The sequence below is a fragment of the Leucoraja erinacea genome, chromosome 3 (genome assembly GCF_028641065.1).
Source record: "Leucoraja erinacea ecotype New England chromosome 3, Leri_hhj_1, whole genome shotgun sequence".
Classification (NCBI taxonomy): domain Eukaryota; kingdom Metazoa; phylum Chordata; class Chondrichthyes; order Rajiformes; family Rajidae; genus Leucoraja; species Leucoraja erinaceus.
The window spans coordinates 3,578,358-3,603,914 of record NC_073379.1 but is presented as its reverse complement, the minus strand read 5'-3'; the positions used below and the strand labels follow the sequence as shown (position 1 = coordinate 3,603,914).

Sequence of the window (25,557 nt, the reverse complement as noted above, 5' to 3'; positions counted from 1 at the left end):
GTGGTGGGGGTGTGGGGGGTGTGGAGGGGGGTGGGGGGGGGAGGAGGAGGGGTGTGTGTGGACGGGAAGGTGTGGGGGGGGGGGGGGGGGGTGGTGTTCGGGGATGGGGGAACCTATTGTGGTGCAAGGGCAGTAGGGGATACTCTATTGTCTACTTGGTGGCATCCAAAATTACAATCTTTTGCTCAGAAGGTAAGCAGTAATTATCTGGTCTGCCAGAAATGCAATCCAGGGAAAGGAATAGGGTGTGAAGGAGGGAAAACACCATTGCCTATTGGTCCTTTTGAGACATTGCAAATGGACTATATCGAACTAGAGAGGTGCCAGGGATATAAATATGTTCTTGTCATAGTCGATGTATTCAGCAGGTGGATCTAAGCATATCCAACCATTGACAATAAAGCGGCTACTGTTGTCAAGGTGCTAATGAGAGAAATTGTCCCTAGATTTGGTATCCCCATTCGAGTTAGCTCAGATAACAGTCCACACTTTATTGTACAAATCTATAAATAATTTTGTCTACAGCTGGGGAATCCAGCACCAATTACACTGTGCTTATCGACTGCAGGCTGCTGGACTTGTAGAAAGGGCATATCAGACCCTTAAAACTAAATTAGCCAAATTAAAGGCGGAGACTGGACTTGGATGGATTCAATTACTCCCAATAGCCCTATTTTAGAGTCACGCCTGCAGAGAAATCTAGATTGAGCCCAGCTGAAATTAGTGATGGTGGACCTTTAAAAAACCCTTGGAACCAGAATGCGATGAAAATAGTTAATTTCCACCATATGACTGCAGAGATGACCCACTACATCTTAGCCTTGACCAGAGCCGTAAGGGATTTACATTGTAGAGTGAGAGCAGCCTATGGTGATATGCAGCCAGTCTAGGCTCAGACTGGTATGCAGGATGGTGAGGGATCCAGGTGTTCTCTTTGTTTCTCCTAAATTGATAAAATGTGTAGCACTTTTGCAAACGAACCTTAAATGCATTATTCCGATTGGATCACTGCAAGGGCATTGCAAATAGTATAAATAATGTTGCGAGACGGTCATCCTGTTAATTGATGATTGGTTGAACTGTTGAACCTTGGAAGAATTGTTTGAATCCCAGGGCACATGTTGCACTATCCATTTGTGTTTGCTTCCTTCTAGAAGCATCTTTCAAATACAATCTATTCAAGATTGTATTTTTGGATTAGGGAACTGTCAATTATGTACTGTTATTATCAATATGTTTAATTGGTTAATAAAGAGACCACCTCCATGTGGTTAGGCCCCTCGGGGTTCGGGGACCTATAAAAGGTAGCTCCCACGAGGTCCGATGTCGATCTTCTGGAAGAACGCTTGGGACTGCTTGACTTTTTGGAGTGTCTCTACTTGCACGAGGCTAGAAGGGCTTGGCCCAGAAGATACAAGGATCAAACCTGCGGTGGTTAGTTATTGTTTCGGGGATTTGTTTTATGTTATCCAAAATAAAATTTAGTTGCTCACGTTCTTGATTCAGTATTTTATTGATTGAAACTAGACTGGGTGAAGCTTAGAATGAGCTACTTAGAATGAGTTTCCTGACCCATTTACAATAGTTTCCTGCAAATACAAGACATTGTTGAGATTGCAGAGTATTGATTGCAGTTCTGGTCACTATACTATGGGGAAGGTTGTGCTTAAGCAAGAGTGTACAGAAACATTTCGTAAGGATGATGTTGAGACTTGTGATACGAGAGAGTGGATCAATGGAGGCTGACGGATGACCTGAGAGGTTTATAGAATCATGAGGGGCACAGATAAGGTGGATGGCCACAGTCTTTTCCCCAGCGCAGGGCAGTCCAAAACCAGACGGCGTAGGTTTAAAGTGAGAGGGAAAAATTTAAAGGGGTCCTGATAGGCATGTTTTTCACACATTACATGGTGAGTACAAGGAGCCAGCTGACGGAGGAAGTGGTAGAAAGGGAGTGGAATGACATTGTTTAAAATATATTTGAATTTGATCATTGATAGCAAAGGTTTGGAAAGATATGGGCTAATGCAGGAAAATGGGACCTCTTTGATTTCTACATGGTGAAAACTAAATGTATAAAAATGGCCTTTAATAAATCTGACAATGTGCACTTTAGCCACATGTGATTTTTTTCTATTACAAATCTCAAATTGTGGAGTACTGAGGCAAATAAATAAATAATGGGTCTTTGTCCCAAACATTATGGAGGACACTGTATGATGAGCGTTTGATGGCACTGGGCTTGTACTCGTTGCAGTTTAAAAGGATGAGGGGGTGCCTCATTGAAACTTACCGAATAGTGAAAGGCCTAGATACAGTGGATGTGGAGAGGATGTTTCCATTAATGGGAGAGTTTAGGACTAGGGGTCAGAATAAAAGGACACACCGTTTGAAAGGAGATGAGGAGGAATTTATTTAGTCAGAGATTGGTGAATCTGTGGAATTATTTGCCACAGAGGGCTGTGGCGGCCACGTCAATTGATATTTTTAAGCCAGAGATGGATAGATTCTTGATTAGTATGGGTGTCAGGGTTTATGGGGAGAAGGCAGGAGAATGGGGTTAGGAGGGAGATAGAGCAGCCATGATTGAATGGCGTAGTGGACCTGATGGGCCGAATGGCCTCATTCTACTCCTATCAATGATGAACCTTTTGACATATGGGTTACCAGCTACCAGTGTAAGTTGTTGAGGTAGATACTAAAACAACATTAGGTACAGACAGGGTCACAAACTTTGTCAGTGGACTCACTGCGCTGTGCACGTGAAGGATCAATTCATCTCCGCCTGTGCATACGCAACATGAAACCCGCCGCGGTGACGTCACACAGCCCGAGAGCCCCGGCGTGGTGACGCCACACAGCCCGAGAGCCCCGGCGCGGTGACGTCACACAGCCCGAGAGCCCCGGCGTGGTGACGTCACACAGCCCGAGAGCCCCGGCGTGGTGACGTCACACAGCCCGAGAGCCCCGGCGTGGTGACGTCACACAGCCCGAGAGCCCCGGCGTGGTGACGTTCTCCGACTGCGAGGGCGGCACGTCGCGTCGCGTCACCGGTCGCTCCGCTCCGCCGGCCTGTCGAGCTGCTCGTGCCCGGCTCGAGCTGGTCGCGCGCGGCGGCCGTTGACTGCAGTCACCGCTCGTGCAGGCGGAGGCTGTTGCTGCCGCCCGGGGCAGCCCAGCCCAGGCATCGACCAGCGCCGCGCCTTGTGCAAGTACAAGTACAAGTGCAGAGCCGGGCTAACGGGGGCCCTGACAAGCGCGATAACAAATAACATCCTCGCCGGCCCTGGGTGGCCGAGCCGGGACTCGGGACTCGCCGCCTGCTGCAGCTACTACTGCTGTTGTTGTTGTTGTTGTTGTTGTCGTCAGCCTTCACCGTGACCCTGCAAACACCGCCAGGTGAGTCACAGAATGCTGGAGTAACTTTGTGACTTAGGAGATAATGGCAAGCGCGCTGTTGGGTTGTATCACAGCCTGGTTTTGGAACAGCTCTGCCCGACACTTCAATGCAGAGAGAGGAACCGCAGATGCTGGAATCTTGATCAAAACAAAGTGCTGAGGAAATCAGCGGGGCAGGGAACATCTGGAGAGGGAATGGATTTTTCCATTTCGATTTAAATCTTTTTATTTGAATTTCACAGCAATTTGCATACATACAATGATAACAGACAGTGACAGTCAAGGCATAATTGTGCAATAGTATGTAAGCGACCCTCAAAGCCCTTACCCTTACCCACATATACAGGAAGAGATGTATCAGCAGAGCCATCTCCATCATCAAAGACCCCTACCACCCATCGCATCACATATTCTCCATCCTGCCATCTGGGAAGAGGTACAGGAGCATTAGCTGCAAAACCAGCAGGATGCTCCTCAGCTTCTTCCCACAGGCTATAAGACTGCTAAATGGACTTTGCCCCCTGCCAAAGTATCGCGCACCAACCACCAACCTGGACACACTGCAGCAGAACCACTGCCGTGCCGCTGCCGATCGGAACGCCTGTTGAATGTTTAGTAGAGTGTTAAATTTGTTCATGATATATGTATTTTTATTTCTATTTATTTTTCATGCACACTGAATGGACACTGGTTGAGCAACGTTTTTTTGTTTCCTCTGGGTATGTGAATACTCAGGAAATGACAATAAAGATATACAATACAATACAATACACCTTCAACCCACCCGAATCAGATCGGAACCAAATGGGGACAAACAACACTCACATACATACACATCCACACAAATATGGTAAGATAAACAAAACAAAAAGTACTAAAGAAAAAAAAGGGGGTCACTAATAACAGTAAATAAGTAAGTAATTAAATAAATAAGTTTGGGGAGGGGGAGGGGGGGGGTTGTGGTTAAGGGGAGAGCAGCTGCAGTAGAGCAGAACAATGGTGGAGAGCACTCAGTCCTCTTCCAAGTCCGGGGACAAGTTGACGAGTTAACAAGTTCCAAGAAAGGGTTCCATGTATCTAGGAATGTCTTGGTAGAGCCTTTGAGAGAGAACCTAAGTTTTTCAAGCTTTAAATTGTAAAGCACCTCCTTAATCCAGCGGGTGTGTGTTGGGGGACAGGTGAGCTTCCAGTTAAGCAAGATCAGTCTCCGGGCTAAAAAGGTTGTGAAAGCTAGAACCCGTTTCACCGCAACAGAGAGGTTGGTGTTGGGAGGGGTACCGAAAATGGCTGACAGTGGGTTTGGAGGAATAGTCTGGCCGTAGGCTCTGCTTATCAAGTCGAAAGCACTCCTCCAAAAGGCTGCTAGCTTAGGGCAAGACCAAAACATATGGCTATGGTTGGTAGGAGATTGATTACATCTGTTGCAGGTGTCCCTAACAGCGGGGTAAATTCTAGATAATCTTGCATTTGTGTAGTGGACTTTGTGAATGACTTTGCATTGGATTAGGCCATGACGGGCACATATGGAGGAAGAATGGATCAAATCCAAGGCAGAGTCCCATTGCTGGTCTGTTAGTTTCGTATTCAGCTCGCCCTCCCACGCAGCTTTTAATGAGGTATGAGGTTTCAATATAACCGACCCTAACAAGTTATTCAAAACAGAGATGCATTTCTTCCGGTTGGGATCTAGAGCTAAGATGGTATCGGTCAGGGTTTCAGGGGGGCGATTTGGGAAATGGGGGAATGTCTTCTTCACAAAATCCCTAATCTGGAAAAACGAAAAAGGTGGGAGTTTGGGAGGCTATTGTTGGACGAGAGCTCCGCAAAAGACGAAAAGATGCCATCCTTGTATAGGTTTTTTCCATTTCAAAAATAAACTTTATTTAGAATTTTAAAATATGTACAATACAAAGCCCGTGCAAAAAAAACAACTGCATTCTCAATGCGCATACATTCAATAATGTAATACCTAGTAGTGTTAGCACCTATCTTTACATAACACACTTTTACCACTCATGTGGCCCCCAGGGGTGATATCCCTTCCCTTGTTGAGGAGCATCCTCTGCCGCTCAGAGCCCACTCAGCCCCTCAATCATGACCAACAGCAGAAGGTCCACAGACTAAATGGGTCAGGCAGCATCTGGGGAAGGAATAGACAAATTACCTTTTGGGTCGGGCAGCGATGCTGCCTGTTCCACTGAGTTATTCCATCTTTTTGTGTCTATCTGCTGTTTTACAGAGTCCACCTATCCATTCTGAAATCAGTATATATTATTGAATGCTGGTATACTCATGATATTCGTGCTGGTGTTAACATGATCTAGGTATTACTTTCTAATTTATGATAAGGAGATGATCCGGTGCAATATTCCTTCTTATTAAACTGTTGCTCATTTCATCTACTTGAATCATTGTTGTTGGCGAATTCCAGAGTATAAATTCAGCGCCATCATATTTTGGAGGAGATAAAGTTTGTATTTTATGCACTGTCCTTTAAGTGGCTGAGGTTGTGGGTTTAGGAAGTACTTAAGGAAAAAAAAGCGATTGTTGAAGTAGCTTTGGTTAAAACTTGGATTTTGCCTAGCATGAAGATCATTGAATATTGAGTCTGAGGTGATAAGCCTCAAACAACAGCAAATCTTTTCTTTGTGTTCGGCAAAACTAGTCAGAGGATAGTTTTCGATTTAATTCCATATTCAGCAGTATTGCTGGGGCTCCATGGTGAAGTTGCACTTAATGATAAGGTCTGACATTTTGAACTTATCACTTAGCATTTTTGTCCTTCTTGAGCTAGCGCCTGGAGCTAAGAGTATCTGGCAGAGCCCCAAATGAGCACATGGTAAGCTGGTGATTGCTTTTGATTGAGAATGGACTTTGGGCAGATATTGAACAAACTGAATATGTTCTTCTTTATATGTTGGTAGTTTAAGGTTGAAGTGGACAAGAGCAGATCCTAACCAGCATGTTAATAATACACATAGTGCTGGGGGAACTCCAAGGACAGCACAGTGACATAACAGTGAAGTTGCTGCCTCACAGTGCCAGAGACCCAGATTTGTTCCCGAGTACGGGTGCTCTCGTTACGGAGCTTGCACGTTCTCCCTGTGTGGGTTTTCTCTGGATGCTCCGGTTTCCTCCCAGATTATAAAGATATGCAGGTTTCTAGGTTAATTGGCTCTGTAAATTGCCCCTAGCGTGTAGGACTTGTAACTGGGATAACATAGAACTAGTGTTTGGGTGATCGATGGTTGGCACACACTCGACATAGACGCCCGAAGGGCCTATTTCCATACGGTATCTTTAAATTAAACTCATTGGGTCATGCAGAATCTCTGGAGAGCAAGGATCAACACCATTGTGGGTTGGGTCCCTTTTTCAGACTGATAAAATGACAGCAATTCAATACAATATTTATTACATGTCATTTGAACCTCAGTGAGGCTCAAACGAAACTCCGTTTCCACAGCCATACAAACAAAGACAATATCCTACAGACATACACACAATTCCATTTACAAAAACATCCATCACAGTGAACCCAGTGTGATGGAAGGCAAAGTCTTTTCTCTTCCCTGTTCTCCATTTCTCTCCCGATGTCCAAGCCCCAGGCGGGCGATGCTAAGTCCCACGGCCATTTTAGGCCGTGCCGGGCGATTTACGGCCCCGCTCCCGGTCTAAAAGTCACAAAGTTGGAGCCCCCGGCGGGTGCTGTTGTGTCCCACGGCCATGAAGCCGCGCGGGGCGATGTACGGCCCCGCTCTGGGTCGTTCCAACCCCGCGACACGGGCTGGAGAAGTCGCGTTGCGGGAGCTCCGGAAAGCGGTCTCTCCCCCCGGACCCGCGAGCTCCCGATGTCCCAGTCCACCGGACCTGCAGCTGGAGCCTCCGAGCCCCAGGAGTCGAGTCGCAGCAGCGAGTCACCACCCCTCCCCACGCTCCGATGGTAAGTCTGCAGCTCTGCAGGCTCCGTGACTGGAGCCCCCGGGTCGTTCAGGCTGGAGGCCGCTCCACGGTGCTAGGCCCCAACGACAACGGAGACCCGACAAGGAAAAGGTCGGGTCTCCCATACAGGGAAGAGATTTTAAAAAGTTTCCCCCTTTACACAGTTAAAAACACTATTAAAAAACACAAACAACTACATTTAACTAGACAAAAATTAAAAAAAAGACAGACAGGCTGTAGGGGCCGCTGCAACAGTGAGTCGCGCGGCCGCAAGACTGAAGAATAAAAAGGGTTGCACTTAACCAATTTTCTATCATAGTGATAATTTTGTTTATTCCTGTGGCCTTATCAACATTTCAAAAAGTTAACTCTCAAATGCTTTGAACTGCCTTACTGCACTAGGGACTTTGGGATATTTTGTTATGTACTATATTGTATTTTTATTTATTGAACTTTTTTTTGTTTATTATGATATATATTGAGTGTGTTTACAAACTTGTGCTGCAGTAAGTAAGAACTTCATTGTTCCATTTTGGTACATGTGGCAATTAAACACTTGATTCTTTCTAAAATGGACTCTTCAATCTTTCTTCAGAACGTAGACCGTGACACAAGGGAGCGGTGTGATGATTATTCTCTGTAATGTCTCCAGTAGCTTAACCATCATTGAATTGAATTTTTTTATTTGTAATTCAAAAAATTGTTTGAACGAAATTTTGTTGCCATGCAGTCATAACAGTAAAAAAAAAGCAACAAAACACACAACTAAACACAATTTAACGCAAACATCCATCACAGTGACTCTCCTCCAGGCACCTCCTCACTATGATGGAAGGTAAAAAAAGTCTTATCTCTTCCTTGCTTCTTCTCCCGTGGTCAGGCAGCCAAACTGCTGCGTCCTGATGTTGAAGTCCCCGCTGGGCGATGGAAGATACTGTGGAGTTTAAAAGGATGAGAGAGGATATTATTGAAACATATGATTATTAAGGGTTTGGACATGCTAGAGGCACTGATTGGGACGAGTCAGAGTATAGAAGAGAGATCGACCGACTGACCAAATGGTGCCAGCACAATAACCTGGCCCTCAACACCAACAAAACCAAGGAACTTATTGTGGACTTTGGAAGGGGTATGATGTGGACCCACAGTCCCGTTTATATCAACGGGTCGATGGTGGAGAGGGTCAAGAGCTTCAAATTCCTGGCCGTGCACATTTCTGAAGATCTCTCCTGGCACAAGAACACTGATGCAATTATAAAGAAAGTACATCAGCGTCTCTACTTCCTGAGAAGATTACGGAGAGTTGGTATGTCAAGGAGGACTATCTCTAACTTCTACAGGTGCACAGTAGAGAGCATGCTGACCGGTTGCATTGTGGCTTGATTCGGCAACTTGAGCGCCCAGGAACGGAAAAGACTACTCATCTCCCTGCTACCTTCAGGTAGAAGGTACATGAGCTTGAGGACGGCAACGTCCAGGTTCAGGAATAGCTACTTCCCCACAGCCATCAGGCTATTAAACTCAACTGAAGCAAAACTCTGAACATTAATAAACCATTATCTGTTTATTTGCACCCTATCTGTTTATTTATTCATGTGTGTATATTTATATAATGGTATATGGACACTCTGTATTCATGCCTACTATATTCTGTTGTGCTGAAGCAAAGCAAGAATTTCATTGTCCTATCTGGGACACATGACAATAAACTCTAGCGGACAATTAACTCCCTTGACTTGACTTGTCTTGTCTTGAAACATGTTCCCGGTGTTGGGGAGTCCAGAACCAGGGGCCACAGTTTAAGAATAAAGGATAAGCCATTTAGAACGAAGATGAGGAAACACTTTTTCTCACAGAGTTGTGAGTCTGTGGAATTCGCTGTCTCAGAGGGCAGTGGAGGCCGGTTCTCTAGATACTTTCAAGAGAGAGCTAGACAGGGCTCTTAAAGATAGTGGAGTCGGGGGATATAAGGAGAAGGCAGGAACGGGGTACTGATTGGGGATGATCAGCCATGATCACATTGAATGACAGTGCTGGCTCGAAGGGCCAAATGACCTACTCCTGCACCTATTGTCTATCCTGCGGCTGATTTTTAGCACCGCTGAGAGATGAAAGGCCCTGCGAACGGGCTGATCCAAGCCTCCCGATTCGGGGCAGATGAAGCTGCTGTTGCTAGAGCTCCCGAAAATCGGTCGCCACCCAGGGACCTGCGAGCTCCCGATGTCACAGTCCACAGGGCTCGCGGCCGAAGCCTCCGAAGTCAGGTCGCAGCCACAGCGCTACCACAGCATCCGAAGTCTGCCAGCTTCACAATGGTAAGTCCACAGGCTGTGCGACTGGAGCCCTCAAGGTTGATTCCAGTTGGAGGCCGCCGTCTCCTCATTGTTAGGCCACAGTGCGAACGGAGATACAACACGGAAAAGGGTTGCATCGCCGTTGAAGGAAGAGATTAAAAAAGTTTCCCCCACCCCCCACATAATATACAACTAAAGATAGACTATAGCATAATCTAATATTAACAATAAGACAAAGATGAAAACAAAAGACAGACGGACTGCAGGCGGGCCGCAGCTGTAACACAGCGCCGCTACTTTATTGACAAAGAGAACAGAATGCAGTATTTAATCTGTGTCGGACCAAAGAACTACAAAGTTTGATCATTGCTTTCTTTGATTTGTGTTCAAATGGTTTGTTTGTCTTTGAGTTTGGTTCGTTGTTGCTCTTCATTACCTTGACATCAAGTGTGCTAAGAATCCCTGATCTCTTTCCGTTTTATCCACAACAATTTCACTTACAAGAACGTCACAAACTCCCAGAATAGTTACTCCATGGAAGTAAGCTATTCATGTCTGTACCTTCTCTAATCTCACACACATCCCTCTGTTCCAATCGCTTTTGTTAAACTACCATTCACTTCAACTGCTGCAACTTTTCATTGTGAGATCTTATTGTGAGCAAATTGATTGCAGCATTGGTCTGGATTGCAGCGTGATCATTATTTTATTTTTGTTTCCTTAACGTATTTAAAGGAACTTTCTTGAGTAAATTGCTTGCTTTTTTTAGAAAAAAAGTATCTGGCTCATTCCTTTTCATCAAGAAAAAATAGGTGAAACCCCCACTAAGAGGTAATCTGAAATTAATAGCAATATTCTTTACGTAAGAGATCTGTTCAATTGTAATTGAATTTTATTGTTCCTAAAAGAATTGGTGCAAGTATAAAAATGAAATATTAGGAATGATGGAAGTACAGGTGCACAACCTTTTATCCGGAGTTCCTGAAACTGAAAAGCTCCGAAAACCGGACATTTTTCCCAGGATATCGTCTGCACACCAAAGCTCGAGTTTGGCGCCAAACTTGACCCGAAACGACCCACGGTCAACCCAGGTCTGTACTACTGTAGCGGCTGCCTCCTCCCCAGAGACCGGGGAGACACTTAAACATCTGTAAATCATTGCTTAAATGTTAGTCAGTTAGTTTGGAGGGATTTTATGTGAGGGGGGAGTGGGGTGAAGGGGGAAACTTTAATTCTTAGTCCCCTACCTGGTCGGAGAGGCGGGGAGCGGGAAATGCCTTACCGGGTCGCCGTGCAGTAAGCTCCGGAGCGCTGTGGCCGCCGACTCCCAACATCGCGGAGCTGGGGCTGCGGGCGTCCGGCCGCGGGCGGCGCCGGTTGTAGCTCCGACCCCGGCAACTCTACCCCTTGCTGCGCGGCACTATAAATCCAGCGCGGCCCGCGGCCTGACGCGGGCAGCCCCAGCTCCGCGATGTGTGTCGTCGGCCACAGCGCTCCAGAGCTTACCGCACGGCGACCCGGTAAGGCATTGCCCGCTCCCCGCTGGTATCCCAGCGCTGCGACGCCGCCGACTCCCAACATCGCGGAGCTGGGGCTGCGGGCGTCCGGCCGCGGGCGGCGCTGGATTTGGAGCGCCGCGCAGCCAAGGGTAGAGTTTCCAGGGTCGGAGCTCCAACCACTACCTACCTAATCTACGCTAAAAATCTTCCATTCGGAAATCCGAAAAATTCCGAAATCCGAGAAGTGTCTGGTCCCAAGGCTTTCGGATAAAAGGTGGTGCACCTGTATTTGGGTCGGAGAGCATTGAAGGAAAGAGCAGCCGAATTAATGTTTCAGCTTGATAGCTATGACAATAGACAATAGGTGCAGGAGTAGGCCAATTCGACTTGGTTAGAAGTATTTTACCACATGAAATGCAAATGCTGGGGTAGGCAAGGGTTAAGAAATAATAATCAAAGGGGCTATCAACAGTGGTTCGTGATAAAGAGAAAACCAAGGTTCTTGAATTTTGGACCACAGGTTAGGGGTGCAAATGCTGGGCTAGGCTCGCGGAAAACCAAGGTTCTTCTTGGGGGGGGGGTGGGGGGGGGGGGGGGTGTCATGTGGGGTAAAATTTGATTGAGTGGTATCTATTTGTGAAGTGTCAAGATGAGGAGGACAGAAAATAATTTCCCATTATTTGTTGGCAGAAGGACCAGGGATGACCGGTTTAATGTTTTGTGTGTGAGGAAGAGCTCTTTATACTGAGAGTGATAATGTCCTGGACTTGCTTTCAACATCCTTGTGGACAGCAGAGACAATGATTTTGCAGGAAATTGGATTGACGGAAGTAAAATAAACTTGTTGGGATAGAGCAGAGAAATGGGACTGTTGTGAATTTGATGGGGTGAATGGCCTCCTTCAGAACGAATCACTCTGACTGTATGATTGGTTACAGCACAGATCTTCCCTGTACTTATGCTTCAGCTGCTCACTTGATAAACCCACTGAACCATTGGGCAAATCCTGCGATCCTCTTTGGTCTACTCAATTTTGAACGTTTCGTTTGGCTTGCATTTCCTAAATGCATATTTTTGGATTTATCAATAACAAGTATGTGAATAGAAACGTAGTATACTTCTGCTTTACTTTTCAGCAGTTCCGTTGTAATGATGCAGGAGATAGCAATTCCTGTTCTTTTTCACAAAAGGTCCTGAGAGGTTTAATACATTCTTTTTCAGCAAGCCTGTTTTATCTGGTCTGCTGACCTACCGTTCAGCTCTAATGCTTTTTGTGCTTTTTTTGATGCCTGCTTCAATAAGAAATAAAACGGTGGTTTGTTGTTTTGCCTCTCTTGTTACAGTTTTCAGTGTATATCTGGAACTTGGATAATTTATTTGCAGCTGCTGGTCCATAACCAATAGGAATTGAAACTTTCAGGCCTTATATTGCGAAATGGACCTGAATTCTTTCAGAAAATAGAAGTCAGTATTTTAGATAATGTACGAGAGCACCGAGAGAGCAAACATTAAATAAGTATCTAAGTCTTTTCCTACAAATGAAAATAGGTGTTGTGTTATTAAAAGGCCATTTTAAAGAGCTGTTCCTCTGTCCAAATATTCATAACGTTGAAGAAGGAATATTACATTTTCTTAAGCTGCCCACCACATTGAATTTTTATTGATTAAAATGTTTTAGTTACCTGAATTTAACTGTAATCAAAGCATGATTCCCATTCCTTCATTCCATAGATTCTGCCACACCCGCTAAGTTTCTCCAGGTTTTTGTCTATCTTCGATTTTTCCAGCATCTGCAGTTCTTTCTTAAACATGTAATCAAAGCATAATTACTCTTTGTTTGGTACCAGACCACCAAAGAGCCTGTTTCTGTGCTGTCTAACTATGATTCTAACATAGAGGATGACAGCAATTTGGAATTCTCTTCTGCAAACAATTAATATTAGGTCAGTTACTGCTTTGTTTTAAACTGCAACTGATATAACTTTGTGTATCAATAGTCTCGATGGAAATGAAAAACATGGATAATACATATTGGAGTTCCATGTTTCTACATTAAACTGCTAGAGGAACTCAGCTATTTTTTTTTTTTTACTCAAGATTTCGGCATCTGCAATCTCTTGTCAGGCTGCATCTGTGGAGGGAAATAGACAGATGACATCTGAGGAAGAATCCTGAAATGTCATCTGCCCATTTCCATCCAGAGAAGATGGCTGAGAAAAGTGGATATGTAAATTCAAACTCTTTCTGTTAGCCTTATTCCTGATTTTCTGCAGGAGGTATTCACATTAATACCTGTGGATTTTAAATGTTAAAAAAAGAATTTGGAAATGTACTATTAGTATCAGGCTGTAAATGGATGATTTTTCAATTTTTGAACATTCCCCATCCCACCCCTTACCTAAACGTCTTCATTAATTCCCAAGCATAAGTACCTTGTATATAGAGCCTCGTTTTCTTAAAGCAAGTATTTTGAAGTCTGGGATGCCCTCAATTGTCTCATGATTAAAATTAATAGATGGAATTTCATGTGGGGAATTTTGTGTGGTTTGCAGATTCCTTTGATATGCTGCATCTAGCATCAATTCTGGGGCATATGTTAAAGGAGAGAGCCCTTGTTGCTTGTTGTCACTGCAAAGAATGAGTATTTCCATATTGCTTCTGCAAAAATGTCTTGCAAACAAATCTTTATTTTTGTTATCGCAATCCTTCCTGCAATCAGCTTTGGTTTGAAATGGCAATTGTGTTCTTTTTGTCTGATGTATTCACAGAATATTTAGTTTAGTCAGTTTATTATTGTCACGTGTATTGAGGTACAGTGAAAAGCTTCTTTTGTTGAATGCTATCTAGTCAGCAAAAATACTATACATGGTTACAATCAAGTCATCCACAGTGTACAGATACAGGATAAAGGGAATAACGTCTAGTATAAGTTAAGGTCCGATTAAAGATAATTCGAAGTTCTCCAATGAGGTAGATGGCAGGTCAGGACCGCCCTTTGTTGGATAGGACTGTTCCGTTGCCTAATAACCGCTGGGAAGCAGCTGTCCTTGAATCTGGAGATATGAGGTTTTAAACTTCTGAACTTCTTGTCTGATGGGAGAGGGGAGAAGAGCGAGTGACCGGGGTTAGACTCATCCTTGATTATGCTGGTGGCCTTTCCAAAGCCACCATTGATTCACAAACAAGATCAGTCGGACAGTAGTTGCTGATATTTGAAGATTACAGACTTTGGAGAGGTAATGAGAGGGGGAGATATTGAACAATTTATTTTCTTCGGTATTCACCAAGGAGAAGGATATTGAATTACGTGAGGTAAGGGAAACAAGTAGAGTAGCTATGGAAACTATGAGATTCAAAGAAGAGGAACTACTGACACTTTTGAAAAATATAAAAGTGGATAAGTCTCCAGGTCCTGACAGGATATTCCCTAGGACATTAAGGGAAGTTAGTGTAGAAATAGCAGGGGCTATGACAGAAATATTTCAAATGTCATTAGAAACGGGAATAGTGCCGGAGGATTGGCGTAATGTGCATGTTGTTCCATTGTTTCAAAAGGGTTCTAAGAGTAAACCTAGCAATTATAAACCTGTTCGTTTGACGTCAGTGGTGGGCAAATTATTGGAAAGGATAATTGGAGATAATATATATAAGCATCTGGATAAACAGGGTCTGATTAGGAACAGTCAACATGGATTTGTGCCTGGAAGGTCATGTTTAACTAATCTTCTTGAATTTTTTGAAGAGGTTACTCGGGAAATTGATAAGGGTAAAGCAGTGGATGTTGTCTATATGGACTTCAGTAAGGCCTTTGAGAAGGTTCCTCATGGAAGGTTGGTTAAGAAGGTTCAAGTGTTGGGTATTAATGGTGGAGTAGCAAGATGGATTCAACAGTGGCTGAATGCGAGGTGCTAGAGAGTAATGGTGGATGGCTGTTTGTCAGGTTGGAGTCCGGTGTGACTAGTGGGGTGCCTCAGGAATCTGTGTTGGGTCCAATGTTGTTTGTCATGTACATCAATGATCTGGATGATGGTGTGGTAAATTGGATTAGTAAGTATGCAGATGATACTAAGATATGTGGTGTTGTGGATAATGAAGTAGATTTTCAAAGTCTACAGAGAGATTTAGGCCATTTGGAAGAGTGGGCTGAAAGATGGCAGATGGAGTTTAATGCTGATAAGTGTGAGGTGCTACATCTTGGCAGGACAAATCAAAATAGTACGTACATGGTAAATGGTAGTGAGTTGAGGAATGCAGTTGAACAGAGGGATCTAGGAATAACTGTGCACAGTTCCCTGAAGGCGGAATCTCATGTAGATAGGGTGGTAAAGAAGCTTTTGGTGTGCTGGCCTTTATAAATCAGAGCATTGAGTATAGAAGTTGGGATGTAATGTTAAAATTGTACAAGGCATTGGTGAGGCCAATTCTGGAGTATGGTGTACAATTTTGGTCGCCTAATTATAGGAAGGATGTCAACAAAATAAAGAGAGTACAGAGGAGATTTACTAGAATGTTGCCTGGGTTTCAGCAACTACGTTACGGAGAAAGGTTGAACAAGTTAGGTCTTTATTCTTTGGAGCGCAGAAAGTTAATGGGGGACTTGATAGAGGTCTTTAAAATGATGAGAGGGATAGACAGAGTTGACGTGGATAAGCTTTTTCCATTGAGAGTAGGGAAGGTTCAAACAAGAGGACATGACTTGAGAATTAAGGGACAGAAGTTTAGGGGTAACATGAGGGGGAACATCTTTTCTCAGAGAGTGGTAGCTGTGTGGAATGAGCTTCCAGTGGAAGTGGTGGAGGCAGGTTTGATTTTATCATTTACAAATAAATTGGATAGGCATATGGATGGGAAAGGAATGGAGGGTTATGGTCTGAGTGCAGGTAGATGGGACCAGGGAAAAATAAATGTTTGGCATGGACTTGAAGGGCCGAGATGGCCTGTTTTCTGTGCTGTAATTGTTATATGGTTATATGACTGAATTAAGATCCCTCTCCTATTACCAGAATATTGAACATGAGAATCGTGAGTGTTTAATTGTCATAAATACTGAAAACAGTCCAATGAAATTCTTAGTGTTTAAGAAGGAACTGCAGATGCTGGAGAATCGAAGGTACACAAAAAAGCTGGAGAAATTCAGCGGGTGCAGCAGCATCTATGGAGCGAAGGAAATAGGCGACGTTTCGGGCCGAAACCCTTCTTCAGACAAATGAAATTCTTAATTTGCCTGAGATTAATTGAAACTATGGAGGGTTGATCCTTAACTGGTTTTATTTAACAAAAGCCCTTTTACTTGCAGTGTTGAAATATGTTGCGGTGGTTGCTGGGAGGAAGGGATGTGCAAGAACCAGTGGAGGTGAGGTTTCCTCATTGTCTTTATTATTAATTTAAATTCGTGAAGGCGACCATTGGTAGAAATATCTTACAAACCAAAATATTTTTACAATTCCTTATCTGACCATGTTTTTACGTAAACAGGGACAATATATTCAACCTTAAGGTATTTTCTGCCATTTTACATTGATTAAAACTGTTCCTGAAATAATTGCAAGTGACTGGTCAGGGCAGCATAATCATTCCATGATCTTGGTTTTTATTTTATTGACTTCTTTGACTCTACCCTTTGAATATAGAACAGAATATTCCCTAATATTTGGTTCTGGCTTACATATTTCATTGGCAAGATTGGGTATCTTCTATTTATGCTGTGGTTGTGTATTTTTCAAAATATCGCTGCAGACTGATAATGTATTATTCTAATGTTACAATGCCCTACAATTTCAGCATTTTCTTTCAAACATTCTTATCTTTTAAATGTTTTAGAAGTCACTGATTCTATGCTTAGGAGATGACCAACCACAGAATCCCTACACGGAGCTCCAGGTACTAAAAGGTCACAATGATATTGTTCGCTTCATGGTCTGGATTGATGATACCAGGTTAGATTTAATTACCTTTGTTTCTTTTGTACATGTTAAGAAATTTCCAAACAATGCAGTTTTGGAATCTTTCCAATTGGCTTTGAAAAATCTTAGTATTTCTAATTTACATATGGATCAATATCATCATAGGGAAAGTATGTAACTGCTACCTGTTAAGATTTGTAATGTATATGTGAATGCATGTAAGGCATTGCAGCTATTTCATATTTGACATGGGTGCATTTCTTTAATTTATTGTCATGTTCAGTGAAAAGCGTGCTAACCAGTCAGGGAAAAGAGGTCACCCATTCCTTCTCTCCAGAGATGATGCCTGTCCCGCTGGTTTACTCAAGCATTTTGTGTCTACCAGCTAAAAGACAATACATGATTACAATCAAACAATTCACAGTGCACAGATACATGATAAGGGAAAAACGTTCAGTGCAAGAAAAAGCCAGTAAAGTCCGATCAAAAATAGTCCGATAAAAAAAAGAGTAACCTTAATGTGCTCTTGAAATTTCATAAACTATCATGACCAAAAGTTAGATTAGTTGAAATAAAATGTTGTTAGAAATATTAGACTTATATCATGAAAGTAAATTTCAGGGACTGTCCTTCACTATAACTTGTGGCGAGCTGGGTTTCATGCTTTGAGTTCCTCTGTGATCCCTTCATTTATACCGTACTGTACAGGTGGATTCTGTTGCCCTTTTAGGTCTAGTCACAATCAGCAGGCGGACCATTTTCTCAGATTGCTTTTGGGAAAGTTAAATTGATCTGGTCTCAGCCTTCATAACAAGTTGCTGTTTTCTTCTTCCTGTATTTGCTTTCTGATATGAAGTCAGAAGTAATGAAGGTGAAAGGCCAGTGCGAGCAAACTAAGCTTGAGCTGATGGGCAAGCTTTGGTAATATGTTTCTTAGTCTTCCGTCTTTGGAAATCCATTAACACGTTCAGAAAATAATTCTGTGGAAGCACCAGTAAACGCACTGATAATTCAACGAGCCTGTATGTGCCAGAAATATTTAGGATGATGTGAATTATGGATAAAATCATGAAAGAATTTAATTCTGAACATATTTTGGGTAATCTGGCAATTTTAATCAAGTTTCACATGATTTGCTTTAATATTTCGTTCTAAAAACATTAAAAAATGAGTTATGCTCATGTGTTTTATACTAAAAAGGAAAATGTTTACTCAATGTGTGGCCAACATTTCGGTGTATTTCACAATATAAAGTGGAATGACCATTTGGAAGATTTATCTTTCACTTGGTTGAGAAAAACTGGAAAAGCTCGACAGTTAAGTGTTTCAAGTGATTCTCTGCTGTTTGTTGGAGAGGCAAGAGAGTGCAAGATGTGTAATCTGGAACAAAATGCAAACTGCTGGTAGAACTCAGTGGGCTAGGCGACATCAGTTGGGAGAGGAAATAGGAGACCCAGTAGGTAAAATGTACTCCTTTGTGGGTGATAGGCAGATGATGGAGGGTAACAAAACTGGGTGAACAGGGACTAGGGAAGTGGTTGCAAAAGTGAGAACTTAGCTGAATCAGGAGAGGAAAAGGAACATGGAGGGTTCGGGTTAGCTGAAACTGGAAAATGAAGTGTCATACCATTTGGGTTGTAAACTATTCAGGCCAAGTACGAAGTGCTTTTCCTCTGTTTTGAAATCCTCAACCTTCACTCCTTGGCACTGACAAAGGCTGAGGACAGAAGAGAGACACATGGAACTGCAGATGTTGGAATCTTGAGTAAAACGTAAAGTACTAGAGTAACTCATCAGGTCAAGCAGGAGCGGATAGGTGACAGGTTGCTGTGGGAATGAGAAAAGGAGTTGAAATGGCCTGCCACCGGGAGCACAATGGTCAATATGGCCAGAGCGCAGATGTGCAGCAAAATGGTCACCTCTGCACTATCCTTCAGCAGCAATGGGATCCCACCACCAGTCACATCTCCGTGCCCCTCCCTCTCGGTCACAACCCTTTATTGCTTTCCGCAAGGGCTACTCTCTGTGTGACTTCCTGGTTCACATCACTACCACCCACCACTCTGTGTCTCCTGGCACTATCCCCTGTACCGCCATCCATGAACCTAAACAGCCCACGCAGGCCAAGCAAATATTCACATGCTTCTCTTCTGACCTCCAACTGCATTTGGCACTCTCATGTGGCTTCCTATACATTGGTGAGATGAAGCAGAGACCGAGTGACGGGCTGTTTTGTATAACACCTGTGCTCTGTTTACTATGGCCACCTTGAGGTCCTGGTTGCATGCCACTTCAAACCTCCATTCCATTCCCCACTGACCTGTTCTCAGTCTTTTCTACTGCCAGAATGAGGCCAAACACAAGCTAGAGAAACCACTCCTTCATATTCTGACTGGGTTTTCTGCAAGCCAGTGGCATGAAGGTTGAGTTTTCCAATTTGTTTTTATAACCTGCATCACATGTGCTCCTTTCTCTTCCCTTCTGATTCACCCAGTCTCGTTACCCTCTCCTACCTGGCCTATTTACTTGCACACTTCACAATCTAGGTCTTCTACACCTGCCCAACTTATTATATCTGCCCATCATTTATCACTTATCTGGTTCTATGTATTATCTTTCTCACTTATCAAAATTCAGTATCTGCAGCCATGTTTGTCTGCACCTATCTACCTCCACCTTCCTTCTCCCCACCTGGCTCCATCTGCTCCCTCTTTTTCTCTCTTCGTTATTTATCTCTACCTATCAACCACCCGTTGCTGTCTCCAACTCCACCCCATCCACTCCCCCCATTTCTCTGGCAATCAACCCCCACCTCTCCCAGTTCAATCAGTTGCCAGCCCTGGCCTTGCCCCCTCTCTCCTACTTTATAGTGACTACCACCCTTTTACACTTTCACTCCTGTTGCAACATAATGACCCGAAACATTGGCCATCCCTCTACCTCCACAGATACTGCTTTACCTCCTGAGTTCCTCCAGCAATTTATCATCTTCAGATTATCCATCTGTTTCATGTCAGTTATGTGTATAATCTGTTCTTGATGCTGGTAAGGTTCTCCTTTAAATATGTGTCTTCTTTGAGTCTGAACTCTTAATTTTTATCTCCCAGAAAAGGAAGGGAAATACATGTTGTTTCCTTCCCTAAATCCTGGACCCAGTTTAACATTTCCTATCTGTACCCAGATGCTTGGCCTGGTGAATTGCCTTGGCCTAAAGTTTATTCATAAAAAATGCTATGTCGGAAAAGTAGTCTGAAGGAATGGTAATGTTAGCAGAGGTAATCATTTTTCTATTATCTTATTCAAATGTTTCCATTAAATTGAAGGTGAATAAATGTTGTTATTTTTTATTTATGCAGATTTGCCTCAGCAGGGGATGATGGAGTTGTGCTTTTATGGAATGTTCAGGTAAGTATTTACTGAACTAATCTTGTTATGCAAGATATTGTTTAGATTTTGCAGTAACATTTACTTAACGGGTAGCTACAAAATAAGGCCTGGTGATTTTAGTTTTTTTTTGTTGGGGTTATCAGTTACAGCCAACATTTCTATTAAAAAAAAATCAAATCCCAGGAAAATTAGATATGTCCCTAAAATTGGTGTACAGTGAGCTGTGAAATATGCAGATATTAATGGTGTGAATTTTGTTTATTGCCACGTGTAATTTAATGATTTTTGATGCAGTTTGATAACATTAACGTGTATAATGGTCATTGGAACAATATATCACAGACCTAAGCGGCAGTGCTGTGGTAAGATGACATTTGCAAGAGAGAATAGGTGAGAAAATGGGTGTAGAAAATGTTTTAACTCCATTATCTGTTATGTCAGTCTGAAGAAGGGTCTTGACCCGAAGCGTCACCCATTTCTTCTCTCCAGAGATGCTGCCTGGCCCACTGAGTTACTCCAGCATTTTGTCTACGTTCGATTTAAACCTGCATCTGCAGTTCTTTTCTACGCATCTCTTAAAGTTAAATACTTCCAAGTTTAAGAAAATTTAAAACTATGATCTTAGTTAAATTTCTACATACGCCTTGGTTGTTGATGTAGAAATGTATTAGAATAATTCCTAATGGCAAACATTGGGGCATGCAGCTCACAATACAACAGGCATCCAGAAGGTGGTGTGTTTTACTCATTACTTGCCATTTGGTTAAGCTATGTGGTCAGATATGTTTCAAATCAATGTTAGCATCTTTTAAAAAATGATTTGTTTTTGTCTTATTTATATTTCTGTTGTGAACTGACTGCTATACATTTTAATTATTTTATTGTATATTTTGTTTAAAAAAAATAATTAGTGTCTGCAATTGGGGTAAATTACATTAATCTAAATCTTTACATTAAGGGCTTTGTGATCACTTAATTGATTAATTCTGCTAGCAGTTCTCTGCCATTCTGTTTTCTTACTTAAGTTTGGAATGGCTGAGAAGCAACTTTTCTTAGAAAATTTTATTTTTTTCTAAAATATAGATGTTGCTTATATTTAACATCTTGTCAATTTTGATTTATTTTTCTTTAAAAGTGAATTAACCAGCAGTAAGGGCTTGGAATATGGCCATTAGGCATAAGTACCAAAGATATACAATTTTAGAAAGATTTCAACCATTATTAAATAAGTATTTGTTACCAGGGGCAAATACTTGGTCCACAAGTCAAATTAGGACAAAAAATAATTACCCTTTTGTACATTAAGTTTGAGAAATATGTGATTATAAAAAACATTACAATGTAACTCTATATTTATACGATTATGAGACACATCATACTTGTTCAAATTCCTGTAGGTAAATTTTTGAAAATAGCAATTTAGACATCTTAAGGCAAAATCTCACCTTAATTTATGAATGTAAACGTTCACCCACCCCAAAAAAAGGCTATTGGATTATTGGGAAAACACAAAAGTTATTCGGAAACCCGGTATCAAAATTTTTAGGTGAATGGGAAAAATTAAGCATTTGACATTCATTTTAGCAGGCGGGATAAACTCCTTCTAGCAATTACTTAAAAAAAACTTTTTTAAACAGTTTAAAATTGTTGAGATATTGTTAAAGTTGTGTAAATGATAGTGAGGTTTCACAAATTGATTTTATAAACCAAGATTATATCTTGTGCTTGCAGACTGGAGAGAGACTTCATGAGCTGCGTGGCCATTCTAGACCCATCACAGGAATTGCTCTTATTCCATTGACGTATCATTCACAGTCAGAAAGTTGTCATCTTCTTACTGCTGCTTCTGATAGGACAGTTATGGTATCCTTTCAACGTGGTCTGGAAAATACATGATTGTGAAAATCTCCTCTGCCAAGCTAGATGAACAATCAAGTCAAGTCAAGTTGACTTGACTTGATTGTTCATCTAGCTTGGCAGAGGAGATTTTCATTCTCTGAGCCATACCCAGATTGTAATATTTCATTAATTTGTTAAGACCTATTTTTTCAATAAAATTGTTTGATGTTCAATTTGGGTTCCATGATAATATTACAGATGTTTATCAAGAGCAGGATAGTCTTAGCGGAGGGAGAGGAGGTTAGATTTTGTTTATAGGAGAAGGAGATGAAAGAAGTCGAACTGAAGACATAGCTTAAGTAGTAAGAAGATTGGATTAAAAAAAACTAACTGCTGGAGGAACCCAGCGGGCCAGACAGCACCCTTGGAGGCAAATGGGCAGTCGACAATTCAAGTTGAGACTGTTCATCTGGACTGAAGAATTAGTGAGGAGATGACCTGCATAAGGATGTGGGGAGGGGTGGGGCAACAGTTAGAAAGTGATAGGTGGATGCAGGTGATGAGGGGTTGATTGGCAGCTGGAGTTCAATGGGGGAGTAATGGGTGGAAATCGTGAGAGAGGCTAGGAGGGGATAAGTGGAGACATCAAAGGATTGCCGATGATGGAATTTGAGAAGAAAGGATTGAATTACATATGGAAAGGATGGTGGTCAGATGGGAACTGTGGAGGGAGGGGTCAGGGGGCCGAGTGGGAGGAACGGGTGCATGATGTGTAGATTGGGGTGGGGAAAGAAACTAGGTGATAGGGACTGTGGGGGAAGGAAGGAGGGTTGGAAAGAAGGTGAATGAGAGCACTTGGGTAAACCAGAAGGAGAGAGACATGGACAGTTGGAGGAGCAGGTACCAGAAGTTAATTATACAGCTCCTTGAAGAAAATAGAGAAAATAAAAGCAAATGTAAAGCCTGCATATGATATAGGCACATATTAGGAAGCATAAGTGTGTACCAGATGATCCAAGCAGTTTGTTTCTGTATTGTCCTATGCAAATTTAAGCTAATTCCCTTTCTGCTTTTGTAACTCTGCACTATTAAGTGTGAGCAACACACTTAACAAAAGAGGAGATTTCGCAAGAAGGGTTTCGACCCGAAACGTTGCCTATTTCCTTCGCTGCATAGATGCTGCCTCACCCACTGAGTTTCTCCAGCATTTCTGACTACTAACAAAAGAGGAAATGTGTAGTGTGTACTGCTTGTTTATGAAAAGATAATCTAAAAAAATATTCTTCCATTGAAACTGTTGGCATTCTTCAATAATTTGCTATAAACATTGAATTTGTAACAAATTAGTCATGACAGTTCCGGAGCTGAAACGTCGCCTACCCATTCCCTCCACAGATGCTGCCTGACCTGCAGAGTTACTCCAGTAGTTTTGTTTTTAGCTAATCCAAAATATTATTATCTGGATTGGATGAAAACCATGCCTATATGTTTTGTTCTGGTGCTGGAAAGCTTTGTATAAACCAATGTCATTGGTGCCGACAGATCACACTGACGTAGATTTCTTTGGGGTTTCACTCTGCAAGTATGCTGTTGTAGCTTGCGGTGAAATAAATCTGATCCATGGGCCCCTAGGATAAGAATGTGATATTTACTATTTGTTTGGCAAAGGCAAATAATTTGGTGATGAACTTTAATTCCAAATGGATTATCCTTTATTGATATAGCCAGATCTGGGATTTAGACACGGGCAGCCAAATCCATTTGTTGGCAGACTTTCAGTCCTCTGTTAAGGTAAGGGAAAGCTTTCATTGGATTAATGTTGATGGATGTAAAGCTCCACCAATTACCTTTGGTTGATTGCTAATAGTTAACATTTTTTTCTGAAATGAAATTTTTGAGTAAAATTGGTAATTCTTTAAATTCCAGACCCAGCTTTTTATTTGTTTTTTAATTCAGCAAATCTTATCATCAGAATTTCACCATATTTCACCTAAAAACGCAGAGAATTAAACCATACTTCACTACATAACACAGTTGAGCAGCGACACAAGTGACTGCAGATGCTGGGAAATGAAGCAAAAATGCAAACAGTAATGCTGAGGCTCTATAAGGTGCTGGTCAGGCGGCATTTGGAATATTGTGAGCCATTATGGGCACCATATTTGAGGAAGGATTAGAATCAGAATTTCCTTTATTGTCATTCAGACCTTACGGTCTGAATGAAATTTCGTGCCAGCAGTCATACATACAATAATACAATAATAAACAACAATAAACACAAATTAACATCCACCACAGTGAGTCCTCCAAGCACCTCCTCACTGTGGTGGAGGCAAATATCTTAGGGCTGCAGTCTCTTCCCTCCTCTTCTCCCTCTGCGCTGAGGCGATACTCCACCGGGCGATGGTACAAACAGTCCCGCGGCTCAACGAACCCCGCAAGCGGGCCGGCTCAAACACCGCGGCCCGGGGTGGTCGAAGCTGCCGCCTTCCAGTCCAGCGGACGCAGCCGCTGGCCCGCGGCTGAACCCCGGACTCAGGTCACCGCCGCCAGAACACCGTCCCAGCCACCGGAGCACCGTTCCAGCCCCGAGCCGGATCGCCCTCACGTGAGTGCGGTTCCTCCCTCGAGCTGGGCCGCCCCGACGGGAGTGCCGTTCCACCCTCGGGCTGGGCCGCCCGACGGAGCGCCACAGTCCTTCACGGGAGAGTCTCTGCCCCGCGCCAGGTCGCCCTCACGGGAGCGTCACAGCCCCTCACGGGAGCGCCGTTCCAGCCCTGAGCCAGACCGCCCTTACGGAAGTGAGCCCAGGGCAAGTCCTGTCTGGCTCTGCCTCCGGAGTCTCGAGGTCGCCAGCTCCGCCATTAGGCCTCAGCGCAGACGGAGGCAGAGAAGGGGGATACGACAAAAAAAAAAATCGCCCTCCCCGAAGGGAGCTGTCACCCCCCCCCCCCCCCCCCCACACATAAACACAACCTAAAAGCGCTGCAGGCGAGCAGCCCTGCCAGCCAGACCGCCACTTACGGATGTGCTGAGAGAGGGCCCAGGGGCAAATGATCCTGAATGGCTCTGCCGATGGAGTCTCGAGCACTCGCCAGCTCCGCCATTAGAAGAATGAGGGGGGGCCTCATTGCGCAGAATAGTGAAAGGCTTGGATAGAGAGGATGTGGAGAGGATGTTTCCACAAGTGGGAAAGTCTAGGACTAGAGGTCATAGCCTTTAAGGAAGAACTCGCTAGAATTTAGAAGATTGAGGGGGGATCTTATAGAAACGTACAAAATTCTTAAGGGGGAC

General features: G+C 43.1%; 1 protein-coding gene across 4 annotated transcripts in view; it reads left to right on the top strand.

The window, feature by feature from the left end:
- The first annotated feature begins 3,029 nt into the window (after positions 1-3,029).
- Positions 3,030-25,557, top strand: part of wdr41 (WD repeat domain 41) — a 37,771-nt gene continuing 15,243 nt past the window's right edge. The window contains exons 1-6 of one of the 4 annotated variants that reach the window (XM_055631520.1): positions 3,030-3,399; positions 16,431-16,487; positions 16,977-17,014; positions 20,394-20,442; positions 22,156-22,287; positions 23,992-24,054. In XM_055631520.1, coding sequence (XP_055487495.1) covers positions 16,440-16,487; positions 16,977-17,014; positions 20,394-20,442; positions 22,156-22,287; positions 23,992-24,054 — 330 coding nt within the window. In that variant the 5' untranslated portion in view covers positions 3,030-3,399; positions 16,431-16,439. Of the gene's footprint in view, positions 3,400-16,430; positions 16,488-16,954; positions 17,071-20,393; positions 20,443-22,155; positions 22,288-23,991; positions 24,055-25,557 lie in introns of all 4 variants that reach the window. The other 3 variants (XM_055631526.1, XM_055631534.1, XM_055631514.1) reach the window with 3 other exon arrangements.